The sequence below is a fragment of the Drosophila novamexicana genome, unplaced genomic scaffold, assembly GCF_003285875.2.
Source record: "Drosophila novamexicana strain 15010-1031.04,08,12 unplaced genomic scaffold, DnovRS2.1 tig00001986-arrow-arrow-pilon, whole genome shotgun sequence".
Lineage (NCBI taxonomy): Eukaryota > Metazoa > Arthropoda > Insecta > Diptera > Drosophilidae > Drosophila > Drosophila novamexicana.
The window spans coordinates 134373-156548 of NW_020824919.1; the positions used below are offsets into that span (position 1 = coordinate 134373).

The window sequence follows — 22176 nt, forward strand, 5'->3', positions numbered from 1 at the left end:
GGAGGCCGGATTGGATGCCGTCGGCTGGAGCTGTTCGCATATGCCTCGTTGCTGCCGTGTTGTCAACCGGATGAGCCGATCACCGGTAAGTGAGAACTGAAATTGACTTAAAATTTCTCTAATTTTTCTGTTCTTATCGGGGTCCGATTTTGTTAGTCTCTTTATTAGTGGCGGATAAATTGATCTGTTAGTTAGTGGCTGAGGTAATTTTTCTTTAAGTGCTATATGCATCATTTCCATCCATATATCATCTATATAATTACGCTCTTCTAAATCAATATCAGTGGTCTCAGTACATACTATAAAGAACATAGCATCAATTATGTCCTCATAGATGTTGTCTTCTAGCTGTTGCTCTTCATCAGTCAGCTGTAGTTGTTCTTGTTGTTGTTTTTGTTGCACATTGTGCATTAATGGCTGTTGGATAGAGAAATTAAATTCCTGATTAATGCTATCTGATGGCAACTCTAGGTTGTCCATCTGATTATTATGCCATAGAGTGCATGTTTTGGGCACGCTGTATTTTATCTTACTACGCGCTAGTGTTGCACGTAGCAGCGTGTGCCCTCTATATTTCTTTTTAGACATAGAGGTACCTTTTCGGCTACGGCTGAGTTGGGGAGAAACATATTCTGCATGATTGTATATATCATTCATGAATTCGAATGCATCCTCAGAATCAAAATCAAAATTTGATTCTAAGGCTGCTTGTATATCATCTAAGATGTATTTTTGAAGCTCATCGACGGCTTCTATATATTGCTTATGGCGTTTATTTGCCTTATTGGTTGTCTGGCCGATTGCCAAATCTGTATTATTATCGCTGATGCTAGCGAAATTGAGGGCTGTTGCCTTATTGGTTGTCTGGTCGATTGCCAAATCTGTATTATTATCGCTGATGCTAGCGAAATTGAAGGCTGATAGCCGATTTACCTGTCTGCATGAGTAAGGAGTGGCTTTACATGTTAATACATTAATTGCAGTTTGTTCGTTCCGAGTGTTTGTTATGTTCTCCCAAACTCTACGGCCGTTTCTCTTAGTGTCTCTTCTTGTTTTATACATTTTGTATATCATTGGCGTCTTGACGGGCGCTATCAATCTGTGATCTAGATAGCGTCCGTGTGGCTGAGCCGTGCAAATTTGTTGCAGGCATAGAAATATTTGAGTTGGCTACTATTTGTAATAGTAGGCCAACTACCTGATCCAATTTTTGGGCCATTTGATGCATTGCAGCCATATCGCTTGTAAAAGCTTCTATAGCTGCATTATTGGCCGGAATTTCTCCATTTAGCTGTTTTTGTTGTTGTTGTTGTTGTTGTTGCTGTCGTTTGTATTGCTGCTGATGGGTAGATATTGATGTATTTGTAGCCCTCTCTGCCACTGATTGGCCCGACTGCTTCTTCTGCTGCTGTTTGTGTTCCAGCTGGAGCCTCTGCTGGAATTGTTGAAGATGTTTAGTGGCCGGATTACGTGCCCGGCCAGAATTGGCATGCCCTCTAGCCACCTGACTGTATGTCATAGTGGAGTTGACCATATTTTTATGCTTTTGTTGTTGACTGGACGCCTCATTATGCGCTACTTTAGTGCGCTTATTGACTGCTAGCTGATGCTTCTGCTGCTGCTGCTGATTAGTTGATGTACGTAATCTATTAGCAGCTAGCTTAGCTCGCTCATCCTTAAAGGCCTTGCATCCTTTATAGCTGGCAATATGTTCACCCTGGCAGTTGGCGCACCTAGAAGGCGCGCCTCTTGCCTTGGTGCACATTGTTGTGGGGTGTCCTAGCCCGCATTTGAGGCATATGAACGGTCGACGGCAATAGTTCTTGCTGTGACCATATGCCTGGCAACGGTGGCACTGAACAGGATCAGTGCGCTTCCGCTGCCTCTCCACTTTAACTTCCTGGCTGCCAAGATGCTTTATTTCCAGTATGTTATTATTAGTGTCCGCTTTCGGCTCAATTTCTATTTCAAAAATATTTATTGGCTTGGCCGTGTAGCGTTGTTTTAAAACGTCCACATATCTCACCACATGTCCCAATCTTCTCAGCTCCATGCGAATCCAATCGCATGGCGTTGAATAGTGCAGGTGGCGTATAATATACCGTGCTCCGCGCTCATTGCGCAGTTGATGGGTATGCCGGTATATATTTGATGCATCAAGCAGCTTGATTGCTGCATTGTATGCCTCAATATCGGCACATTGTACTCGCACACCACCTGCCTGAGTGCATTTGGTGGCGAATTTATTGGCACCCAAATTGTTCGTGATATTTGCAGTTAACTGTTGAATATCATCCACATTGGGCAGATAAATTGTGGGCACTCTGACCCTATGAGCTGTTGTCTGCTGGATTGGCTGGCCGGAGTCTGTATTCGACATACAGTTGGAGGCCGTTTCTTCAACTTCCATGTCATCATTCTCACTATCGCTGACCCTGTTGTTGTTGTTGTTGTTGTTGTTGTTGACTGTGGCTGTGAAGGTAGCATTCTTAATATTGCCAGCATTCGAGCCACCACTTTTAGCTGGGCGCTTATTAAGTGTTTGCTTAGTCGCTATTTTTTGTTTTTGTGGCCGCTTGGCAGCCGTATTGTCATTTGTTGGCTCAGGCATTTCGAACCCCAAAATAATATCCATTATATCAATTGGTGGCTGTCCGCTCGCCTCATTTTCAAATCCAGAAATTTCCATTAAATTTGTTGGCATATTTGCAGCATAATTATTTGCAATAATGTCCTCATTGCGGACGCATTGGCTAGCCGATAAGTTGGAATCGGCATTGTTTAACTCATTTCCAGCTTCCTGGCTTGTTAAAACACAGTGCGAGTCTGTGTCAGTATTGGCTGGGCTGTCAGTATACATGTTGCCGTGTACTTGCGCTCTAGCAACATGTTGCTGACGCCCCATGTTCTCGCTCCAAACATTTGGCTCTGAGTTCGTATCGAACATGTTGCCATGTTCGCTCTCACTCAGTCCATTGCTGTCGCTGTTGAATTCACTCAGCTCAGTTGCTGCTCTGCTGCCGCTGCCACCGCCACTCAAACGATCAAGTGGAGCCTCTGCCGACGCAAGCGCCGACAGCGACTGAGCTGCAGAGAGCGGAGTCGCTCGCTTATGTTTCGGCTTCGGCTTTCTCTTCTTCTGCTGCTGATGTTGTTGCTGCTTCTGATGATGTAGCGGTTGCCGTTGCTGGTGTTGGTGTGGATGCTGATTCAGCTGTATTGGAGTGCCAATGGCTACAGGTGCCGGGGTATGGGGGGCAACTTTCGCTGCAGCGATGGCCGCCTCCGCTTTAGACGCCGCCTTTTCGCGCATTTTTTCGCTTATATACTTTGCTTATATACTTGCCAAAATTTGCATATACGTAGTTATATGTATAATTTATGTATGTTTTTTTTTTTTTTGGGCGTAGATTTCCCTCTGTCTGTCTCCTCGTCTGGTCGTCTCTCCTCAAATTGTTGGCTTGTTAATATTATTAACAAAAAAGATTACTGCACTTGCACAAGTCACAATATTTAATTACTTTATTATTTATATAATATTATTTATTGATTTATTAGCATTTAAAAATGCTGATTGGCATTATTAATTTATTTAATAATATTATTTAATTAATTTATTGACTGTCATTTTTCCATTTAATTTCCATTTTAATTGTCTTTAGTGTTTTAAGCATTTAAAAATGCTGATTGGCGTTTAATTTTCATTTATTAAACTGATTTTAATTTAATTTATTAACCCAAGCATTTTCCTTTATTTGATTTTAATTTAATTTAATTTTTATTTTATTGGAAAATATTAAAAACACTTGTAAAAATTTTCGTTAGTTTGAGTGTTCTTGTTGCGCGCGGGCGCGGGCGTTTTTCGTTAGTTTGAGTGTTCTTGTTGCGCGCGGGCGCGGGCGCTGGCCGGCCGGCTGTCTGGAGCTCGGCGAAAACACGTCCGTCCACGACGAGCCAACCACAAGAACTTCAAAATGCTTTATTGTTGTCCATTTCTACTTAAACTATGCGTCACAAATCAGAAATTTTGACAACATTGGGTGACTCTTATAATTTACAAGACATATACTCTCTGGATTGTGAGGCAGAGACAATTGACATTGATTAACATTGAGATACATTTAACATGGATTCTCGACTAACCTACTTATTAACAGTGCCAAAATGAGTACGATTAACATTCTTAGTGTAGGTCAGTTTAACATGGGGGAAATTTTTTGCGATCAGTTGGCAATGCTGACGCAGTGTTGGCAAGTACATGTGTATTAGGAAGCATGCTGCTCGCATGTAAGTATTTGAATATTATTAATTTTAACAAAATTATTGGCTAGTTTAATTTGATTTCTATATCTACTTTGTATCGCACCGCTTTGCGGTGCGCAGGTCGCCTGGCTATTGCCCTGGAGTGGGTAATTTGGATCCCATGGAGACCAGGTCGTCGCTTGGCAGGCTGAGCCTGCAGCCATATGCGCTCTGTGGCCACGGATGTGACGAGCGCCTTCCAGGTGATGGATTGATGCTGTGCCCTTAGGCCGATGCTGGATAGGAGTAACCATACCCCCAAGATTTTTGGCCATTGTACTACCCATTTGCCACTAGTGTAGTGGATAAGTATGCACGCTGGCTTATTGGCATGCCGTTGTTGTTGCATTCGGCTTCTCTTTGGCGAGGGAGGATCAGCATAAGCGGGGTCCACATGGTGCCGTTTGCCGAGCTGTAGTCGCTGTTGGGATAATTGTAGATCCCAGGTTGAAGCTAAGTACCTGCATGGTTTTTTTGGCGTCAGCTCTGATTCAGAGACTGTGTGCTTGATGGCTGGACGTTTTTGCTGATATTCGTTATTCTTGCAGGTATTGTTAGGCCGTTGAGCGGTTTGAGATGGGATTCTCTTCCGTTTCAGCCTATTGGCTGGCGACGTGTCTTGGAGCTGCTGTTGCTGCGGCTGCGGAGTGGCTGGTAGCTGCCGGGTATCCAGCAGCTGAATTGATTGTTGCAGTTTCTGCTGTGAAAGCACCGTCTGGGCTGTCTGCGTAGGCTGCTGCTGCTGTGGCGGCTCATTGTCGTCATCTGCGTGGATTGGTGCCATCAGGCCGGTAGGCTGCTCATTTAGCCGGATTAGCTGATTACCAGAGGTAGGTATCTGTGAAATAAAAGAATGTGTGTTATTGTCCACGCCACTGGGGCTGCTGTTGATCCAAATGACAGAGTCATCATCATCATCATTGTTGGAATCGTCTGCCGTCAGGTCATATATTGTCCGTTGGGCTGATTGGTGGGCTGTTTGAATCCTCTGTTGCTCATTGTGGCTTTGTTGCTGCATCTCATCTATTTCGCGTTCAATTTGGATTCTGATTTGTTCCAAACGTTGGCTTAGTTGCTGTTCATCATTGTTGTTGTTTAGGTGTTCCTGTTGTTGTTGCTGTTGGCCAGTTGGTGGTGGTGTTTGCGCTATTTGTATATCAGACAGGATTAGTTTTTGTATGATGGCTGGTTGATCCCGGATGAAATCAATTAGATTTTCGCTTGACATGAGTCCACTTCTGTAGCGACGTCTAAGCGTGTTTATTTGTCCCTCGCCGAATCGAATGGTAGGTCTTGGCCGCTGTCCGTATGTATCTGTATTTAGACTGGGCGCATTGGCTTGTCTCCTTGCCTCCTGTTCCTCATGCTCAAGTCGCAGGAGTGTTGGCAGTCTGTCCTCCATTTCTTGGTCATCGGTTGTTAGGTGCTGCTGCTGCAATTGTTGCAAGGGGCGCACGTGACGTTCAAGCTGGAGCGAGTATAAGGGCCTATTTAGGCGTATTGGCGTATATGGTTCGCTTATTAGTTTGCGAGCATTTATATTTGGATGGTTGCTGAGGGCTCTAGCAAACCTTTCGCTAGCCTGTTGGTAGATTTCATCCACCGTGTCTATGCCGTGGGATTCCCGTATTGTCTGATTGCGCGTGTATCTTGTGGCCTTGGCTATTCTGCGTAGAATTTTATTTTGACCAACTTCAAGGCGATTGAATTGTGTTGATGATAATAATGCACCCCAAATTGGGAGTGCATAGCGCCATATTGGTGCAATCATTTGCTTATATATCGTCATTTTGCATGCGATATTTAGCGGGCTCTTGGCACCAATAAGCCAATCCAATTTTTTGCACAGTGCACCAGTGCGTGCACATAGCGTAGTGACGTGTTGTTTCATGTTCAGCTTCTTGTCCAGCTGAACTCCCAAATATTGGTGTCTTGATTTGTTGGCTATTTCCTGACCGTTTAGCCTTGGTGAAGTTACTGTCTGGCTTTGTCGTAGTGTCGTGCGCAATGTAAACATGACATGTGCTGTTTTGCTCACATTTACTTGTATGCACCAACGTTTTGTCCATTTCTCAAACGCTTGCAGATATCTATCATTTCTATTGACAGCTATATCGGAAAATGGCGCTGCACACATTACTACCGTGTCGTCGGCAAATGTGGAGAGCAGCATACTGGGAGTTAGTGTTGTATCTGCAGATGCAGATGTTGTTGTTGTAGGCTCATTTGTGGCCCATAAATTCCTCAACGCAGTTGAGGGGAGTGGCATGTCCGATGTGTATACTGTGTACAGTATCGGTCCCAATACACTGCCCTGGGGTACTCCAGCGCTAATATGTCCAATTCTCGATTTAGTTCCCTCATTTCCATTTACAATAAATGTACGGTCAGTGAGATAGCTTTTGAGTACATTCCACAAAACTGCAGGTAGTAATTTGGCCAGTTTGCTTAGCAGACCCTCGTGCCAGACACGATCAAATGCTTCGCAGATGTCGATGAACACAGCCGAGCAGTATTGTTTCTTTTCATACGCATTCAGTATGAATTGCGTTACTCTCGCCAATTGTTGTTCTGTGCCATGTTCCTTGCGGAATCCAAATTGGTGGTTCGGTATTGACTGGGCAAAGTTTTTGCATTCAAACATCCTCGTCATAAGGATTCGTTCGAATATCTTGCTGAACCCTGCCAGCAGACTTATTGGCCGGTAGGAGCTAGCCTTTTCCGTTGGTTTACCCGTTTTTAGGATCATTTTAATCTCTGCACATTTCCATTGGCGCGGAAAATGTCCGTGTCTAAGTATGCAGTTGTAAATGTGAGTGAGATATAGTATCGCTTTATGCGGAAGTGACTTAATAACATGATTGTCAATGTTATCAATGCCCGGCGTCTTTTTTAATGTCAAGGCGGCAATCAGTTGACATACCTCCTTGTCTGTGACTGGGCGGAATGGCGGTGTATTTATCTGCCCATGCTGCTGTTGTTGCTGTAGTTGCATAAACTGAGTCACCTCATTGCTGGTCTGTGATCGCTCTTCAGCCGTATTTGTTAAGTTTAGGCTGAATCTTTGCTCAAGGTATGCTGCAAAGACTTCTGCCTTCTGCTCATTCGTTTTTGTCCATTCAATAGTTCTATTATGATTTTGTATACCATTGCCATTGGACGTAGTGGTGCCAGAGATAATTTTTAATGGGCGATTCGGCTCTGGCTGACGTTTTATGAAGTTTGTGGTCCTCCATAATTGTTGTATCCGATTTGTGTCCGTTTCGTTTATCTTTGCTATTTGCCGGTTAAGATTATCATTCTTATCACGGCGCAGTAATCTATTTAGACGGTTTTGAGCCTGTCTGTATTGGCTGCGTGCTAACGGTGTGCGTAGCAGCATATATGAAGATTTTAGTTGCCTTTTTATTATTATTTGCCTCAGAGTGCTTGCGCTTAATTTATTTCGGCCATATCTCGTGCGACTTAATTGCTGCCATCTTCGGCGGAGGGGGGGAGTTGCAGCTGAGGCTGCATTCTCTATTTTTCTATACAGGATGTCGATTGCATCCTCTATGTCAGTTCCCGAATTAATTTCGATGTTTAATCGTAGATTTTGATTAAGTATTCTCTTAAATTTCTTGATATTTGCATTCCTTGGCAAAATTTTATTTTTTACATTGTTTCTATTCAGTGCCTGACCGATAGCCAGGTCAATAAGTATTGGCAGGTGATCAGAGTTTAGGTCGTTTATCGAATATGTACGTAGACGCCTGTCTCCAATGCCTCCATAGATGGCGAAGTCGATTGCGGATGGTTGATTCCCTCTTGCGTAGGGATAATGCGTGGTTCCGCCCGTCGCTAATATGTTATATTTTTTGTTCGAGTGTATTGTCCTCAATAGCTCCCTCCCTCGTTGGCAGTGTCGCATATTGCCCCACCAAGTGCTTTTGGCATTCCAGTCGCCACATATTATGAATCCCTGCGGACTCAGGCTATCAATGTGGCTAAGTAGTTTGCCAAAGTTTTCTGACGTCCATTTATATTGCGGTGGGCAATATATCGGAGCGACTAAAATGGTTTCCTGTGTTGATAAGGTGATGGCAACTGGTGCGCATTGGCAGGCATCTTGCATTATTGGTTCCAGAGCAATATGCTTGATGCCATGTCTGATGAGTATGGCGACACCTCCAAATCTTTGATTTGGTGCTTTACGTGTTGCCACATATGTGTGATAGCCATCTATGCTTGGTGAGACGTTGTTCGCAAATGGTCCTCTGACTGAGTTAGATGCTGACTGGCTGGCTCTTTGGCGTAATTCAATGACCATCATAATGTCAACATTGTGATGGCACATAAAGGCTTCCATTTCTCTGCACTTGTTGGATACTCCAGCAGCGTTCCAATAGGCCATTTTGAATGGGTGGCCACATTGTCTGCTACTGGCATGATTCCTAGTGTTATTGGCTAAGGTATTATTACTAGTTTGTATAGTAGTAGTGTCTAAATTGTTATTATTATTAATATTATTTAATGTGTTGGCATTGGTATTGTTTATATTAACGAATTGGCTGTTAGACATTTTTAAGGTCATTGGCGGCATTGAATGAGCTAGCAATGATGCTAGCTAACATTAAGGTGGCTGGGCATAGTATGTCCAGTGATTGTATCTCAGCATTATTTTTTAAAGTTGCTGTGTTATCCCGTGGGATGAGATGTTTATGGGCACAGTGCGAGTCTGTGTCAGTATTGGCTGGGCTGTCAGTATACATGTTGCCGTGTACTTGCGCTCTAGCAACATGTTGCTGACGCCCCATGTTCTCGCTCCAAACATTTGGCTCTGAGTTCGTATCGAACATGTTGCCATGTTCGCTCTCACTCAGTCCATTGCTGTCGCTGTTGAATTCACTCAGCTCAGTTGCTGCTCTGCTGCCGCTGCCACCGCCACTCAAACGATCAAGTGGAGCCTCTGCCGACGCAAGCGCCGACAGCGACTGAGCTGCAGAGAGCGGAGTCGCTCGCTTATGTTTCGGCTTCGGCTTTCTCTTCTTCTGCTGCTGATGTTGTTGCTGCTTCTGATGATGTAGCGGTTGCCGTTGCTGGTGTTGGTGTGGATGCTGATTCAGCTGTATTGGAGTGCCAATGGCTACAGGTGCCGGGGTATGGGGGGCAACTTTCGCTGCAGCGATGGCCGCCTCCGCTTTAGACGCCGCCTTTTCGCGCATTTTTTCGCTTATATACTTTGCTTATATACTTGCCAAAATTTGCATATACGTAGTTATATGTATAATTTATGTATGTTTTTTTTTTTTTTGGGCGTAGATTTCCCTCTGTCTGTCTCCTCGTCTGGTCGTCTCTCCTCAAATTGTTGGCTTGTTAATATTATTAACAAAAAAGATTACTGCACTTGCACAAGTCACAATATTTAATTACTTTATTATTTATATAATATTATTTATTGATTTATTAGCATTTAAAAATGCTGATTGGCATTATTAATTTATTTAATAATATTATTTAATTAATTTATTGACTGTCATTTTTCCATTTAATTTCCATTTTAATTGTCTTTGGTGTTTTAAGCATTTAAAAATGCTGATTGGCGTTTAATTTTCATTTATTAAACTGATTTTAATTTAATTTATTAACCCAAGCATTTTCCTTTATTTGATTTTAATTTAATTTAATTTTTATTTTATTGGAAAATATTAAAAACACTTGTAAAAATTTTTTTTAGTTTGAGTGTTCTTGTTGCGCGCGGGCGCGGGCGCTGGCCGGCCGGCTGTCTGGAGCTCGGCGAAAGCACGTCCGTCCACGACGAGCCAACCACAAGAACTTCAAAATGCTTTATTGTTGTCCATTTCTACTTAAACTATGCGTCACAAATCAGAAATTTTGACAACATTGGGTGACTCTTATAATTTACAAGACATATACTCTCTGGATTGTGAGGCAGAGACAATTGACATTGATTAACATTGAGATACATTTAACATGGATTCTCGACTAACCTACTTATTAACAGTGCCAAAATGAGTACGATTAACATTCTTAGTGTAGGTCAGTTTAACATGGGGGAAATTTTTTGCGATCAGTTGGCAATGCTGACGCAGTGTTGGCAAGTACATGTGTATTAGGAAGCATGCTGCTCGCATGTAAGTATTTGAATATTATTAATTTTAACAAAATTATTGGCTAGTTTAATTTGATTTCTATATCTACTTTGTATCGCACCGCTTTGCGGTGCGCAGGTCGCCTGGCTATTGCCCTGGAGTGGGTAATTTGGATCCCATGGAGACCAGGTCGTCGCTTGGCAGGCTGAGCCTGCAGCCATATGCGCTCTGTGGCCACGGATGTGACGAGCGCCTTCCAGGTGATGGATTGATGCTGTGCCCTTAGGCCGATGCTGGATAGGAGTAACCATACCCCCAAGATTTTTGGCCATTGTACTACCCATTTGCCACTAGTGTAGTGGATAAGTATGCACGCTGGCTTATTGGCATGCCGTTGTTGTTGCATTCGGCTTCTCTTTGGCGAGGGAGGATCAGCATAAGCGGGGTCCACATGGTGCCGTTTGCCGAGCTGTAGTCGCTGTTGGGATAATTGTAGATCCCAGGTTGAAGCTAAGTACCTGCATGGTTTTTTTGGCGTCAGCTCTGATTCAGAGACTGTGTGCTTGATGGCTGGACGTTTTTGCTGATATTCGTTATTCTTGCAGGTATTGTTAGGCCGTTGAGCGGTTTGAGATGGGATTCTCTTCCGTTTCAGCCTATTGGCTGGCGACGTGTCTTGGAGCTGCTGTTGCTGCGGCTGCGGAGTGGCTGGTAGCTGCCGGGTATCCAGCAGCTGAATTGATTGTTGCAGTTTCTGCTGTGAAAGCACCGTCTGGGCTGTCTGCGTAGGCTGCTGCTGCTGTGGCGGCTCATTGTCGTCATCTGCGTGGATTGGTGCCATCAGGCCGGTAGGCTGCTCATTTAGCCGGATTAGCTGATTACCAGAGGTAGGTATCTGTGAAATAAAAGAATGTGTGTTATTGTCCACGCCACTGGGGCTGCTGTTGATCCAAATGACAGAGTCATCATCATCATCATTGTTGGAATCGTCTGCCGTCAGGTCATATATTGTCCGTTGGGCTGATTGGTGGGCTGTTTGAATCCTCTGTTGCTCATTGTGGCTTTGTTGCTGCATCTCATCTATTTCGCGTTCAATTTGGATTCTGATTTGTTCCAAACGTTGGCTTAGTTGCTGTTCATCATTGTTGTTGTTTAGGTGTTCCTGTTGTTGTTGCTGTTGGCCAGTTGGTGGTGGTGTTTGCGCTATTTGTATATCAGACAGGATTAGTTTTTGTATGATGGCTGGTTGATCCCGGATGAAATCAATTAGATTTTCGCTTGACATGAGTCCACTTCTGTAGCGACGTCTAAGCGTGTTTATTTGTCCCTCGCCGAATCGAATGGTGGGTCTTGGCCGCTGTCCGTATGTATCTGTATTTAGACTGGGCGCATTGGCTTGTCTCCTTGCCTCCTGTTCCTCATGCTCAAGTCGCAGGAGTGTTGGCAGTCTGTCCTCCATTTCTTGGTCATCGGTTGTTAGGTGCTGCTGCTGCAATTGTTGCAAGGGGCGCACGTGACGTTCAAGCTGGAGCGAGTATAAGGGCCTATTTAGGCGTATTGGCGTATATGGTTCGCTTATTAGTTTGCGAGCATTTATATTTGGATGGTTGCTGAGGGCTCTAGCAAACCTTTCGCTAGCCTGTTGGTAGATTTCATCCACCGTGTCTATGCCGTGGGATTCCCGTATTGTCTGATTGCGCGTGTATCTTGTGGCCTTGGCTATTCTGCGTAGAATTTTATTTTGACCAACTTCAAGGCGATTGAATTGTGTTGATGATAATAATGCACCCCAAATTGGGAGTGCATAGCGCCATATTGGTGCAATCATTTGCTTATATATCGTCATTTTGCATGCGATATTTAGCGGGCTCTTGGCACCAATAAGCCAATCCAATTTTTTGCACAGTGCACCAGTGCGTGCACATAGCGTAGTGACGTGTTGTTTCATGTTCAGCTTCTTGTCCAGCTGAACTCCCAAATATTGGTGTCTTGATTTGTTGGCTATTTCCTGACCGTTTAGCCTTGGTGAAGTTACTGTCTGGCTTTGTCGTAGTGTCGTGCGCAATGTAAACATGACATGTGCTGTTTTGCTCACATTTACTTGTATGCACCAACGTTTTGTCCATTTCTCAAACGCTTGCAGATATCTATCATTTCTATTGACAGCTATATCGGAAAATGGCGCTGCACACATTACTACCGTGTCGTCGGCAAATGTGGAGAGCAGCATACTGGGAGTTAGTGTTGTATCTGCAGATGCAGATGTTGTTGTTGTAGGCTCATTTGTGGCCCATAAATTCCTCAACGCAGTTGAGGGGAGTGGCATGTCCGATGTGTATACTGTGTACAGTATCGGTCCCAATACACTGCCCTGGGGTACTCCAGCGCTAATATGTCCAATTCTCGATTTAGTTCCCTCATTTCCATTTACAATAAATGTACGGTCAGTGAGATAGCTTTTGAGTACATTCCACAAAACTGCAGGTAGTAATTTGGCCAGTTTGCTTAGCAGACCCTCGTGCCAGACACGATCAAATGCTTCGCAGATGTCGATGAACACAGCCGAGCAGTATTGTTTCTTTTCATACGCATTCAGTATGAATTGCGTTACTCTCGCCAATTGTTGTTCTGTGCCATGTTCCTTGCGGAATCCAAATTGGTGGTTCGGTATTGACTGGGCAAAGTTTTTGCATTCAAACATCCTCGTCATAAGGATTCGTTCGAATATCTTGCTGAACCCTGCCAGCAGACTTATTGGCCGGTAGGAGCTAGCCTTTTCCGTTGGTTTACCCGTTTTTAGGATCATTTTAATCTCTGCACATTTCCATTGGCGCGGAAAATGTCCGTGTCTAAGTATGCAGTTGTAAATGTGAGTGAGATATAGTATCGCTTTATGCGGAAGTGACTTAATAACATGATTGTCAATGTTATCAATGCCCGGCGTCTTTTTTAATGTCAAGGCGGCAATCAGTTGACATACCTCCTTGTCTGTGACTGGGCGGAATGGCGGTGTATTTATCTGCCCATGCTGCTGTTGTTGCTGTAGTTGCATAAACTGAGTCACCTCATTGCTGGTCTGTGATCGCTCTTCAGCCGTATTTGTTAAGTTTAGGCTGAATCTTTGCTCAAGGTATGCTGCAAAGACTTCTGCCTTCTGCTCATTCGTTTTTGTCCATTCAATAGTTCTATTATGATTTTGTATACCATTGCCATTGGACGTAGTGGTGCCAGAGATAATTTTTAATGGGCGATTCGGCTCTGGCTGACGTTTTATGAAGTTTGTGGTCCTCCATAATTGTTGTATCCGATTTGTGTCCGTTTCGTTTATCTTTGCTATTTGCCGGTTAAGATTATCATTCTTATCACGGCGCAGTAATCTATTTAGACGGTTTTGAGCCTGTCTGTATTGGCTGCGTGCTAACGGTGTGCGTAGCAGCATATATGAAGATTTTAGTTGCCTTTTTATTATTATTTGCCTCAGAGTGCTTGCGCTTAATTTATTTCGGCCATATCTCGTGCGACTTAATTGCTGCCATCTTCGGCGGAGGGGGGGAGTTGCAGCTGAGGCTGCATTCTCTATTTTTCTATACAGGATGTCGATTGCATCCTCTATGTCAGTTCCCGAATTAATTTCGATGTTTAATCGTAGATTTTGATTAAGTATTCTCTTAAATTTCTTGATATTTGCATTCCTTGGCAAAATTTTATTTTTTACATTGTTTCTATTCAGTGCCTGACCGATAGCCAGGTCAATAAGTATTGGCAGGTGATCAGAGTTTAGGTCGTTTATCGAATATGTACGTAGACGCCTGTCTCCAATGCCTCCATAGATGGCGAAGTCGATTGCGGATGGTTGATTCCCTCTTGCGTAGGGATAATGCGTGGTTCCGCCCGTCGCTAATATGTTATATTTTTTGTTCGAGTGTATTGTCCTCAATAGCTCCCTCCCTCGTTGGCAGTGTCGCATATTGCCCCACCAAGTGCTTTTGGCATTCCAGTCGCCACATATTATGAATCCCTGCGGACTCAGGCTATCAATGTGGCTAAGTAGTTTGCCAAAGTTTTCTGACGTCCATTTATATTGCGGTGGGCAATATATCGGAGCGACTAAAATGGTTTCCTGTGTTGATAAGGTGATGGCAACTGGTGCGCATTGGCAGGCATCTTGCATTATTGGTTCCAGAGCAATATGCTTGATGCCATGTCTGATGAGTATGGCGACACCTCCAAATCTTTGATTTGGTGCTTTACGTGTTGCCACATATGTGTGATAGCCATCTATGCTTGGTGAGACGTTGTTCGCAAATGGTCCTCTGACTGAGTTAGATGCTGACTGGCTGGCTCTTTGGCGTAATTCAATGACCATCATAATGTCAACATTGTGATGGCACATAAAGGCTTCCATTTCTCTGCACTTGTTGGATACTCCAGCAGCGTTCCAATAGGCCATTTTGAATGGGTGGCCACATTGTCTGCTACTGGCATGATTCCTAGTGTTATTGGCTAAGGTATTATTACTAGTTTGTATAGTAGTAGTGTCTAAATTGTTATTATTATTAATTATTTAATGTGTTGGCATTGGTATTGTTTATATTAACGAATTGGCTGTTAGACATTTTTAAGGTCATTGGCGGCATTGAATGAGCTAGCAATGATGCTAGCTAACATTAAGGTGGCTGGGCATAGTATGTCCAGTGATTGTATCTCAGCATTATTTTTTAAAGTTGCTGTGTTATCCCGTGGGATGAGATGTTTATGGGCACAGTGCGAGTCTGTGTCAGTATTGGCTGGGCTGTCAGTATACATGTTGCCGTGTACTTGCGCTCTAGCAACATGTTGCTGACGCCCCATGTTCTCGCTCCAAACATTTGGCTCTGAGTTCGTATCGAACATGTTGCCATGTTCGCTCTCACTCAGTCCATTGCTGTCGCTGTTGAATTCACTCAGCTCAGTTGCTGCTCTGCTGCCGCTGCCACCGCCACTCAAACGATCAAGTGGAGCCTCTGCCGAGCAAGCGCCGACAGCGACTGAGCTGCAGAGAGCGGAGTCGCTCGCTTATGTTTCGGCTTCGGCTTTCTCTTCTTCTGCTGCTGATGTTGTTGCTGCTTCTGATGATGTAGCGGTTGCCGTTGCTGGTGTTGGTGTGGATGCTGATTCAGCTGTATTGGAGTGCCAATGGCTACAGGTGCCGGGGTATGGGGGGCAACTTTCGCTGCAGCGATGGCCGCCTCCGCTTTAGACGCCGCCTTTTCGCGCATTTTTTCGCTTATATACTTTGCTTATATACTTGCCAAAATTTGCATATACGTAGTTATATGTATAATTTATGTATGTTTTTTTTTTTTTTGGGCGTAGATTTCCCTCTGTCTGTCTCCTCGTCTGGTCGTCTCTCCTCAAATTGTTGGCTTGTTAATATTATTAACAAAAAGATTACTGCACTTGCACAAGTCACAATATTTAATTACTTTATTATTTATATATATTATTTATTGTTTATTAGCATTTAAAAATGCTGATTGGCATTATTAATTTATTTAATAATATTATTTAATTAATTTATTGACTGTCATTTTTCCATTTAATTTCCATTTTAATTGTCTTTGGTGTTTTAAGCATTTAAAAATGCTGATTGGCGTTTAATTTTCATTTATTAAACTGATTTTAATTTAATTTATTAACCCAAGCATTTTCCTTTATTTGATTTAATTTAATTTTTATTTTATTGGAAAATATTAAAACACTTGATAATTTTTTTTCGTTAGTTTGAGTGTTCTTGTTGCGCGCGGGCGCGGGCGCTGGCCGGCCGGCTGTCTGGAGCTCGGCGAAAACAGTCCGTCCACGACGAGCCAACCACAAGAACTTCAAAATGCTTTATTGTTGTCCATTTCTACTTAAACTATACGTCACAAATCAGAAATTTTGACAACATTGGGTGACTCTTATAATTTACAAGACATATACTCTCTGGATTGTGAGGCAGAGACAATTGACATTGATTAACATTGAGATACATTTAACATGGATTCTCGACTAACCTACTTATTAACAGTGCCAAAATGAGTACGATTAACATTCTAAGTGTAGGTCAGTTAGCATGGGGGAAATTTTTTTTTTGCGATCAGTTGGCAATGCTGACGCAGTGTTGGCAAGTATACACATACATACATATGGGAAAAATACTTATCGGCACGCTAGAAGCGTGCAAGTGAAAATTTGAATTTAAATTAACAATTTGTTGGCCAAAATAAAATTAAAGTAATTAAATTCTATAACGCACCGCCTTTCGGTGCGCTGGACGCCTGCCTCTGGCCTTGCGGTGGGTATTCTTCCACCATCGTCGACTTGGCACGCTTGTTGAGCAATTGCATTGCAATTTGAATTGCTTGTTGGCCGCCGCTTCTGCCGCTGGAGTCTGCATCGTGTTAGATGCTTTTTGGTGCTGCTGCTGTTGCTGCTGGATCTGCTGGCCAGCAATGGTGGACATCATAAGCCACGCGCCCAGGATGCGTGACCAATTGATCGCCTCCTTGCTGTCACGCCTTCTACGCTTAATATTGCCCGGAGGCTTATTGACGTGCAGCTTGCGCTGCATCATTATAGGGCGATCAGGTGGAGCAGACACCGGCCACTCAGCATCGAGTGGGTGTCGCTTGACGAGTTGCCAAGTCTCCTTCGCTGATCGCTGTTTGTCGCGCATGTCCGGCTGTGCAGGTATGTACACAATTGGCTTTGTTTTCTTTTTGCCATGGTGATTCAAATTGCTCTTTTTCAGGTAGTGGCAGCTTCTGCGTTGTTTTAATGGCCTCTGGGCTGCCATCGGTCGTCGCCTCTGCATACATCGCCTTCCCGTATAGGCAGGTCGGTGGAATTGCGGATGCGTACCGTGGCCATCCATGGATATTTTGGCCACCGTCGATCTCTGTATATGCGCCTGCTGTCCCTCAACAACAGGCTGACCAATTTTCGGCTTCTGTTGCTGGCCCTGAGAGGCCGTAGTGGCTGGCATCGCTTGATGCTGCTGGCCCATATGGGCCGGCAACTCAATTTGGAGATGCTGGTGCTGGTCAGGAGAAGCCTCTATGGTCACCATTGACAGCTGTTGCTGTCCCTGGTGATCCTTCTGGTCTGTCTGCCGTATTAGTGGATGCTGTGACATAGCCTGGAATGCCGTGGTGGGCCACCGTCGATCGGTTATTTGAGCGCCGTCGTCCTCGGAGGATTTGCCGCTCAATTAGTGGATGCTGTTGCTGATTTGAGGCCGCCATTGGCCCTTGTTGCTGAAACTGCTGCTCCCATAGGGCGTGCTGCTGGATTTGCTGGTGTTGACGTGCGCCATAGGAGGCCGGATTGGATGCGTATGTCTGCTGTTGCTGCTGCTGCCGCTGGCCCGTGGAGGCCGACGTTGAACATAGCTTCTGTAGCTGCTCCGGCTTGTAAGCGGGCAGCTGGATTGGCGGATGCGTTTGACGGTCAGGAAAGGCCGTCATGCTCGCCGTCAATCGCTTTTCCTGTAGCTGCTCGCCTGCAAGCAGGTGCTGCTGGATTGGCTGGTGCTTCTGGGTGTCCCTGGAGGCCAATTTGACAACCATCGACCATTCTTGCTGGAGCCGCTGCCCCCATTGGGCCGAATGCTGGTCTTGCTTGGCCATAGTGACTGTACTCGCTTTGTGCTGCTGGCCCATATGGGCCGGCAACTCAATTTGGAGATGCTGGTGTTGGCCAGGAGGAGCCTCTATGGTCACCTTTGACAGCTGATGCTGTCCCTGGTGATCCTTCTGGTCCGTCTGCCGCATTGGTTGCTGCTGTGCCATGCCATTGGAGGCCGTGGTGGCTACCGTCGATTGGTGATGGTGTTGTTGGCTCTGCTGCCCATCTTGGTGGATTGTTGCTTGTTCATGGAGGCCATAGGAGGCCGGATTGGCTGCCATCGACTGTTGCTGTTGCTTTTGTTGCCCCCAGGGGGCTTGCTGCTGGATTTGCGGATGTTCATGGAGGCCATAGGAGGCCGGATTGGATGCCGTCGGCTGGAGCTGTTCGCATATGCCTCGTTGCTGCCGTGTTGTCAACCGGATGAGCCGATCACCGGTAAGTGAGAACTGAAATTGACTTAAAATTTCTCTAATTTTTCTGTTCTTATCGGGGTCCGATTTTGTTAGTCTCTTTATTAGTGGCGGATAAATTGATCTGTTAGTTAGTGGCTGAGGTAATTTTTCTTTAAGTGCTATATGCATCATTTCCATCCATATATCATCTATATAATTACGCTCTTCTAAATCAATATCAGTGGTCTCAGTACATACTATAAAGAACATAGCATCAATTATGTCCTCATAGATGTTGTCTTCTAGCGTTGCTCTTCATCAGTCAGCTGTAGTTGTTCTTGTTGTTGTTTTTGTTGCACATTGTGCATTAATGGCTGTTGGATAGAGAAATTAAATTCCTGATTAATGCTATCTGATGGCAACTCTAGGTTGTCCATCTGATTATTATGCCATAGAGTGCATGTTTTTGGGCACGCTGTATTTTATCTTACTACGCGCTAGTGTTGCACGTAGCAGCGTGTGCCCTCTATATTTCTTTTTAGACATAGAGGTACCTTTTCGGCTACGGCTGAGTTGGGGAGAAACATATTCTGCATGATTGTATATATCATTCATGAATTCGAATGCATCCTCAGAATCAAAATCAAAATTTGATTCTAAGGCTGCTTGTATATCATCTAAGATGTATTTTTGAAGCTCATCGACGGCTTCTATATTTGCTTATGGCGTTTATTTGCCTTATTGGTTGTCTGGCCGATTGCCAAATCTGTATTATTATCGCTGATGCTAGCGAAATTGAGGGCTGTTGCCTTATTGGTTGTCTGTCGATTGCCAAATCTGTATTATTATCGCTGATGCTAGCGAAATTGAAGGCTGATAGCCGATTTACCTGTCTGCATGAGTAAGGAGTGGCTTTACATGTTAATACATTAATTGCAGTTTGTTCGTTCCGAGTGTTTGTTATGTTCTCCCAAACTCTACGGCCGTTTCTCTTAGTGTCTCTTCTTGTTTTATACATTTTGTATATCATTGGCGTCTTGACGGGCGCTATCAATCTGTGATCTAGATAGCGTCCGTGTGGCTGAGCCGTGCAAATTTGTTGCAGGCATAGAAATATTTGAGTTGGCTACTATTTGTAATAGTAGGCCAACTACCTGATCCAATTTTTGGGCCATTTGATGCATTGCAGCCATATCGCTTGTAAAAGCTTCTATAGCTGCATTATTGGCCGGAATTTCTCCATTTAGCTGTTTTTGTTGTTGTTGTTGTTGTTGCTGTCGTTTGTATTGCTGCTGATGGGTAGATATTGATGTATTTGTAGCCCTCTCTGCCACTAATTGGCCCGACTGCTTCTTCTGCTGCTGTTTGTGTTCCAGCTGGAGCCTCTGCTGGAATTGTTGAAGATGTTTAGTGGCCGGATTACGTACCCGGCCAGAATTGGCATGCCCTCTAGCCACCTGACTGTATGTCATAGTGGAGTTGACCATATTTTTATGCTTTTGTTGTTGACTGGACGCCTCATTATGCGCTACTTTAGTGCGCTTATTGACTGCTAGCTGATGCTTCTGCTGCTGCTGCTGATTAGTTGATGTACGTAATCTATTAGCAGCTAGCTTAGCTCGCTCATCCTTAAAGGCCTTGCATCCTTTATAGCTGGCAATATGTTCACCCTGGCAATTGGCGCACCTAGAAGGCGCGCCTCTTGCCTTGGTGCACATTGTTGTGGGGTGTCCTAGCCCGCATTTGAGGCATATGAACGGTCGACGGCAATAGTTCTTGCTGTGACCATATGTCTGGCAACGGTGGCACTGAACAGGATCAGTGCGCTTCCGCTGCCTCTCCACTTTAACTTCCTGGCTGCCAAGATGCTTTATTTCCAGTATGTTATTATTAGTGTCCGCTTTCGGCTCAATTTCTATTTCAAAAATATTTATTGGCTTGGCCGTGTAGCGTTGTGTTTTAAAACGTCCACATATCTCACCACATGTCCCAATCTTCTCAGCTCCATGCGAATCCAATCGCATGGCGTTGAATAGTGCAGGTGGCGTATAATATACCGTGCTCCGCGCTCATTGCGCAGTTGATGGGTATGCCGGTATATATTTGATGCATCAAGCAGCTTGATTGCTGCATTGTATGCCTCAATATCGGCACATTGTACTCGCACACCACCTGCCTGAGTGCATTTGGTGGCGAATTTATTGGCACCCAAATTGTTCGTGATATTTGCAGTTAACTGTTGAATATCCACATTGGGCAGATAATTGTGGGCACTCTGACCCTATGAGCTGTTGTCTGCTGGATTGGCTGGCCGGAGTCTGTATTCGACATACAGTTGGAGGCCGTTTCTTCAACTTCCATGTCATCATTCTCACTATCGCTGACCCTGTTGTTGTTGTTGTTGTTGTTGTTGTTGACTGTGGCTGTGAAGGTAGCATTCTTAATATGCCAGCATTCGAGCCACCACTTTTAGCTGGGCGCTTATTAAGTGTTTGCTTAGTCGCTATTTTTCGTTTTTGTGGCCGCTTGGCAGCCGTATTGTCATTTGTTGGCTCAGGCATTTCGAACCCCAAAATAATATCCATTATATCAATTGGTGGCTGTCCGCTCGCCTCATTTTCAAATCCAGAAATTTCCATTAAATTTGTTGGCATATTTGCAGCATAATTATTTGCAATAATGTCCTCATTGCGGACGCATTGGCTAGCCGATAAGTTGGAATCGGCATTGTTAACTCATTTCCAGCTTCCTGGCTTGATAAAACACAGTGCGAGTCTGTGTCAGTATTGGCTGGGCTGTCAGTATACATGTTGCCGTGTACTTGCGCTCTAGCAACATGTTGCTGACGCCCATGTTCTCGCTCCAAACATTTGGCTCTGAGTTCGTATCGAACATGTTGCCATGTTCGCTCTCACTCAGTCCATTGCTGTCGCTGTTGAATTCACTCAGCTCCGTTGCTGCTCTGCTGCCGCTGCCGCCGCCACTCAAACGATCAAGTGGAGCCTCTGCCGACGCAAGCGCCGACAGCGACTGAGCTGCAGAGAGCGGAGTCGCTCGCTTATGTTTTCGGCTTCGGCTTTCTCTCTTCTGCTGCTGTTGTTGTTGCTGCTTCTGATGATGTAGCGGTTGCCGTTGCTGGTGTTGGTGTGGATGCTGATGCAGCTGTATTGGAGTGCCAATGGCTACAGGTGCCGGGGTATGGGGGGCAACTTTCGCTGCAGCGATGGCCGCCTCCGCTTTAGACGCCGCCTTTTCGCGCATTTTTCGCTTATATACTTTGCTTATATACTTGCCAAAATTGCATATACGTAGTTATATGTATATTTATGTATGTTTTTTTTTTTTTGGGCGTAGATTTCCCTCTGTCTGTCTCCTCGTCTGGTCGTCTCCTCTCAAATTGTTGGCTTGTTAATATTATTAACAAAAAAAGATTACTGCACTTGCACAAGTCACAATATTTAATTACTTTATTATTTATATAATATTATTTATTGATTATTAGCATTTAAAAATGCTGATTGGCATTATTAATTTATTTAATAATATTTTAATTAATTTATTGACTGTCATTTTTCCATTTAATTTCCCATTTTAATTGTCTTTGGTGTTTTAAGCATTTAAAAATGCTGATTGGCGTTTAATTTTCATTTATTAAACTGATTTTAATTTATTAACCCAAGCATTTTCCTTTATTTGATTTTAATTTAATTAATTTTTATTTTATTGGAAAATATTAAAAA

General features: G+C 44.0%; 1 protein-coding gene across 1 annotated transcript in view; it reads right to left on the reverse strand.

Annotated features, from left to right (window-relative positions):
• The window catches only part of LOC115768717 (heat shock protein DDB_G0288861-like), a 49782-nt gene extending 38313 nt beyond the window's left edge, over positions 1–11469 (reverse strand). The window contains exons 1-2 of the mRNA XM_030713417.1: positions 10913–11469; positions 4764–5348 (exon numbers count right to left, since the gene is read on the reverse strand). Of these exons, the coding sequence (XP_030569277.1) occupies positions 4764–5348; positions 10913–11469 (1142 nt within the window). The remainder of the gene's footprint in view (positions 1–4763; positions 5349–10912) is intronic.
• Between the last annotated feature and the right edge of the window lie 10707 nt (positions 11470–22176).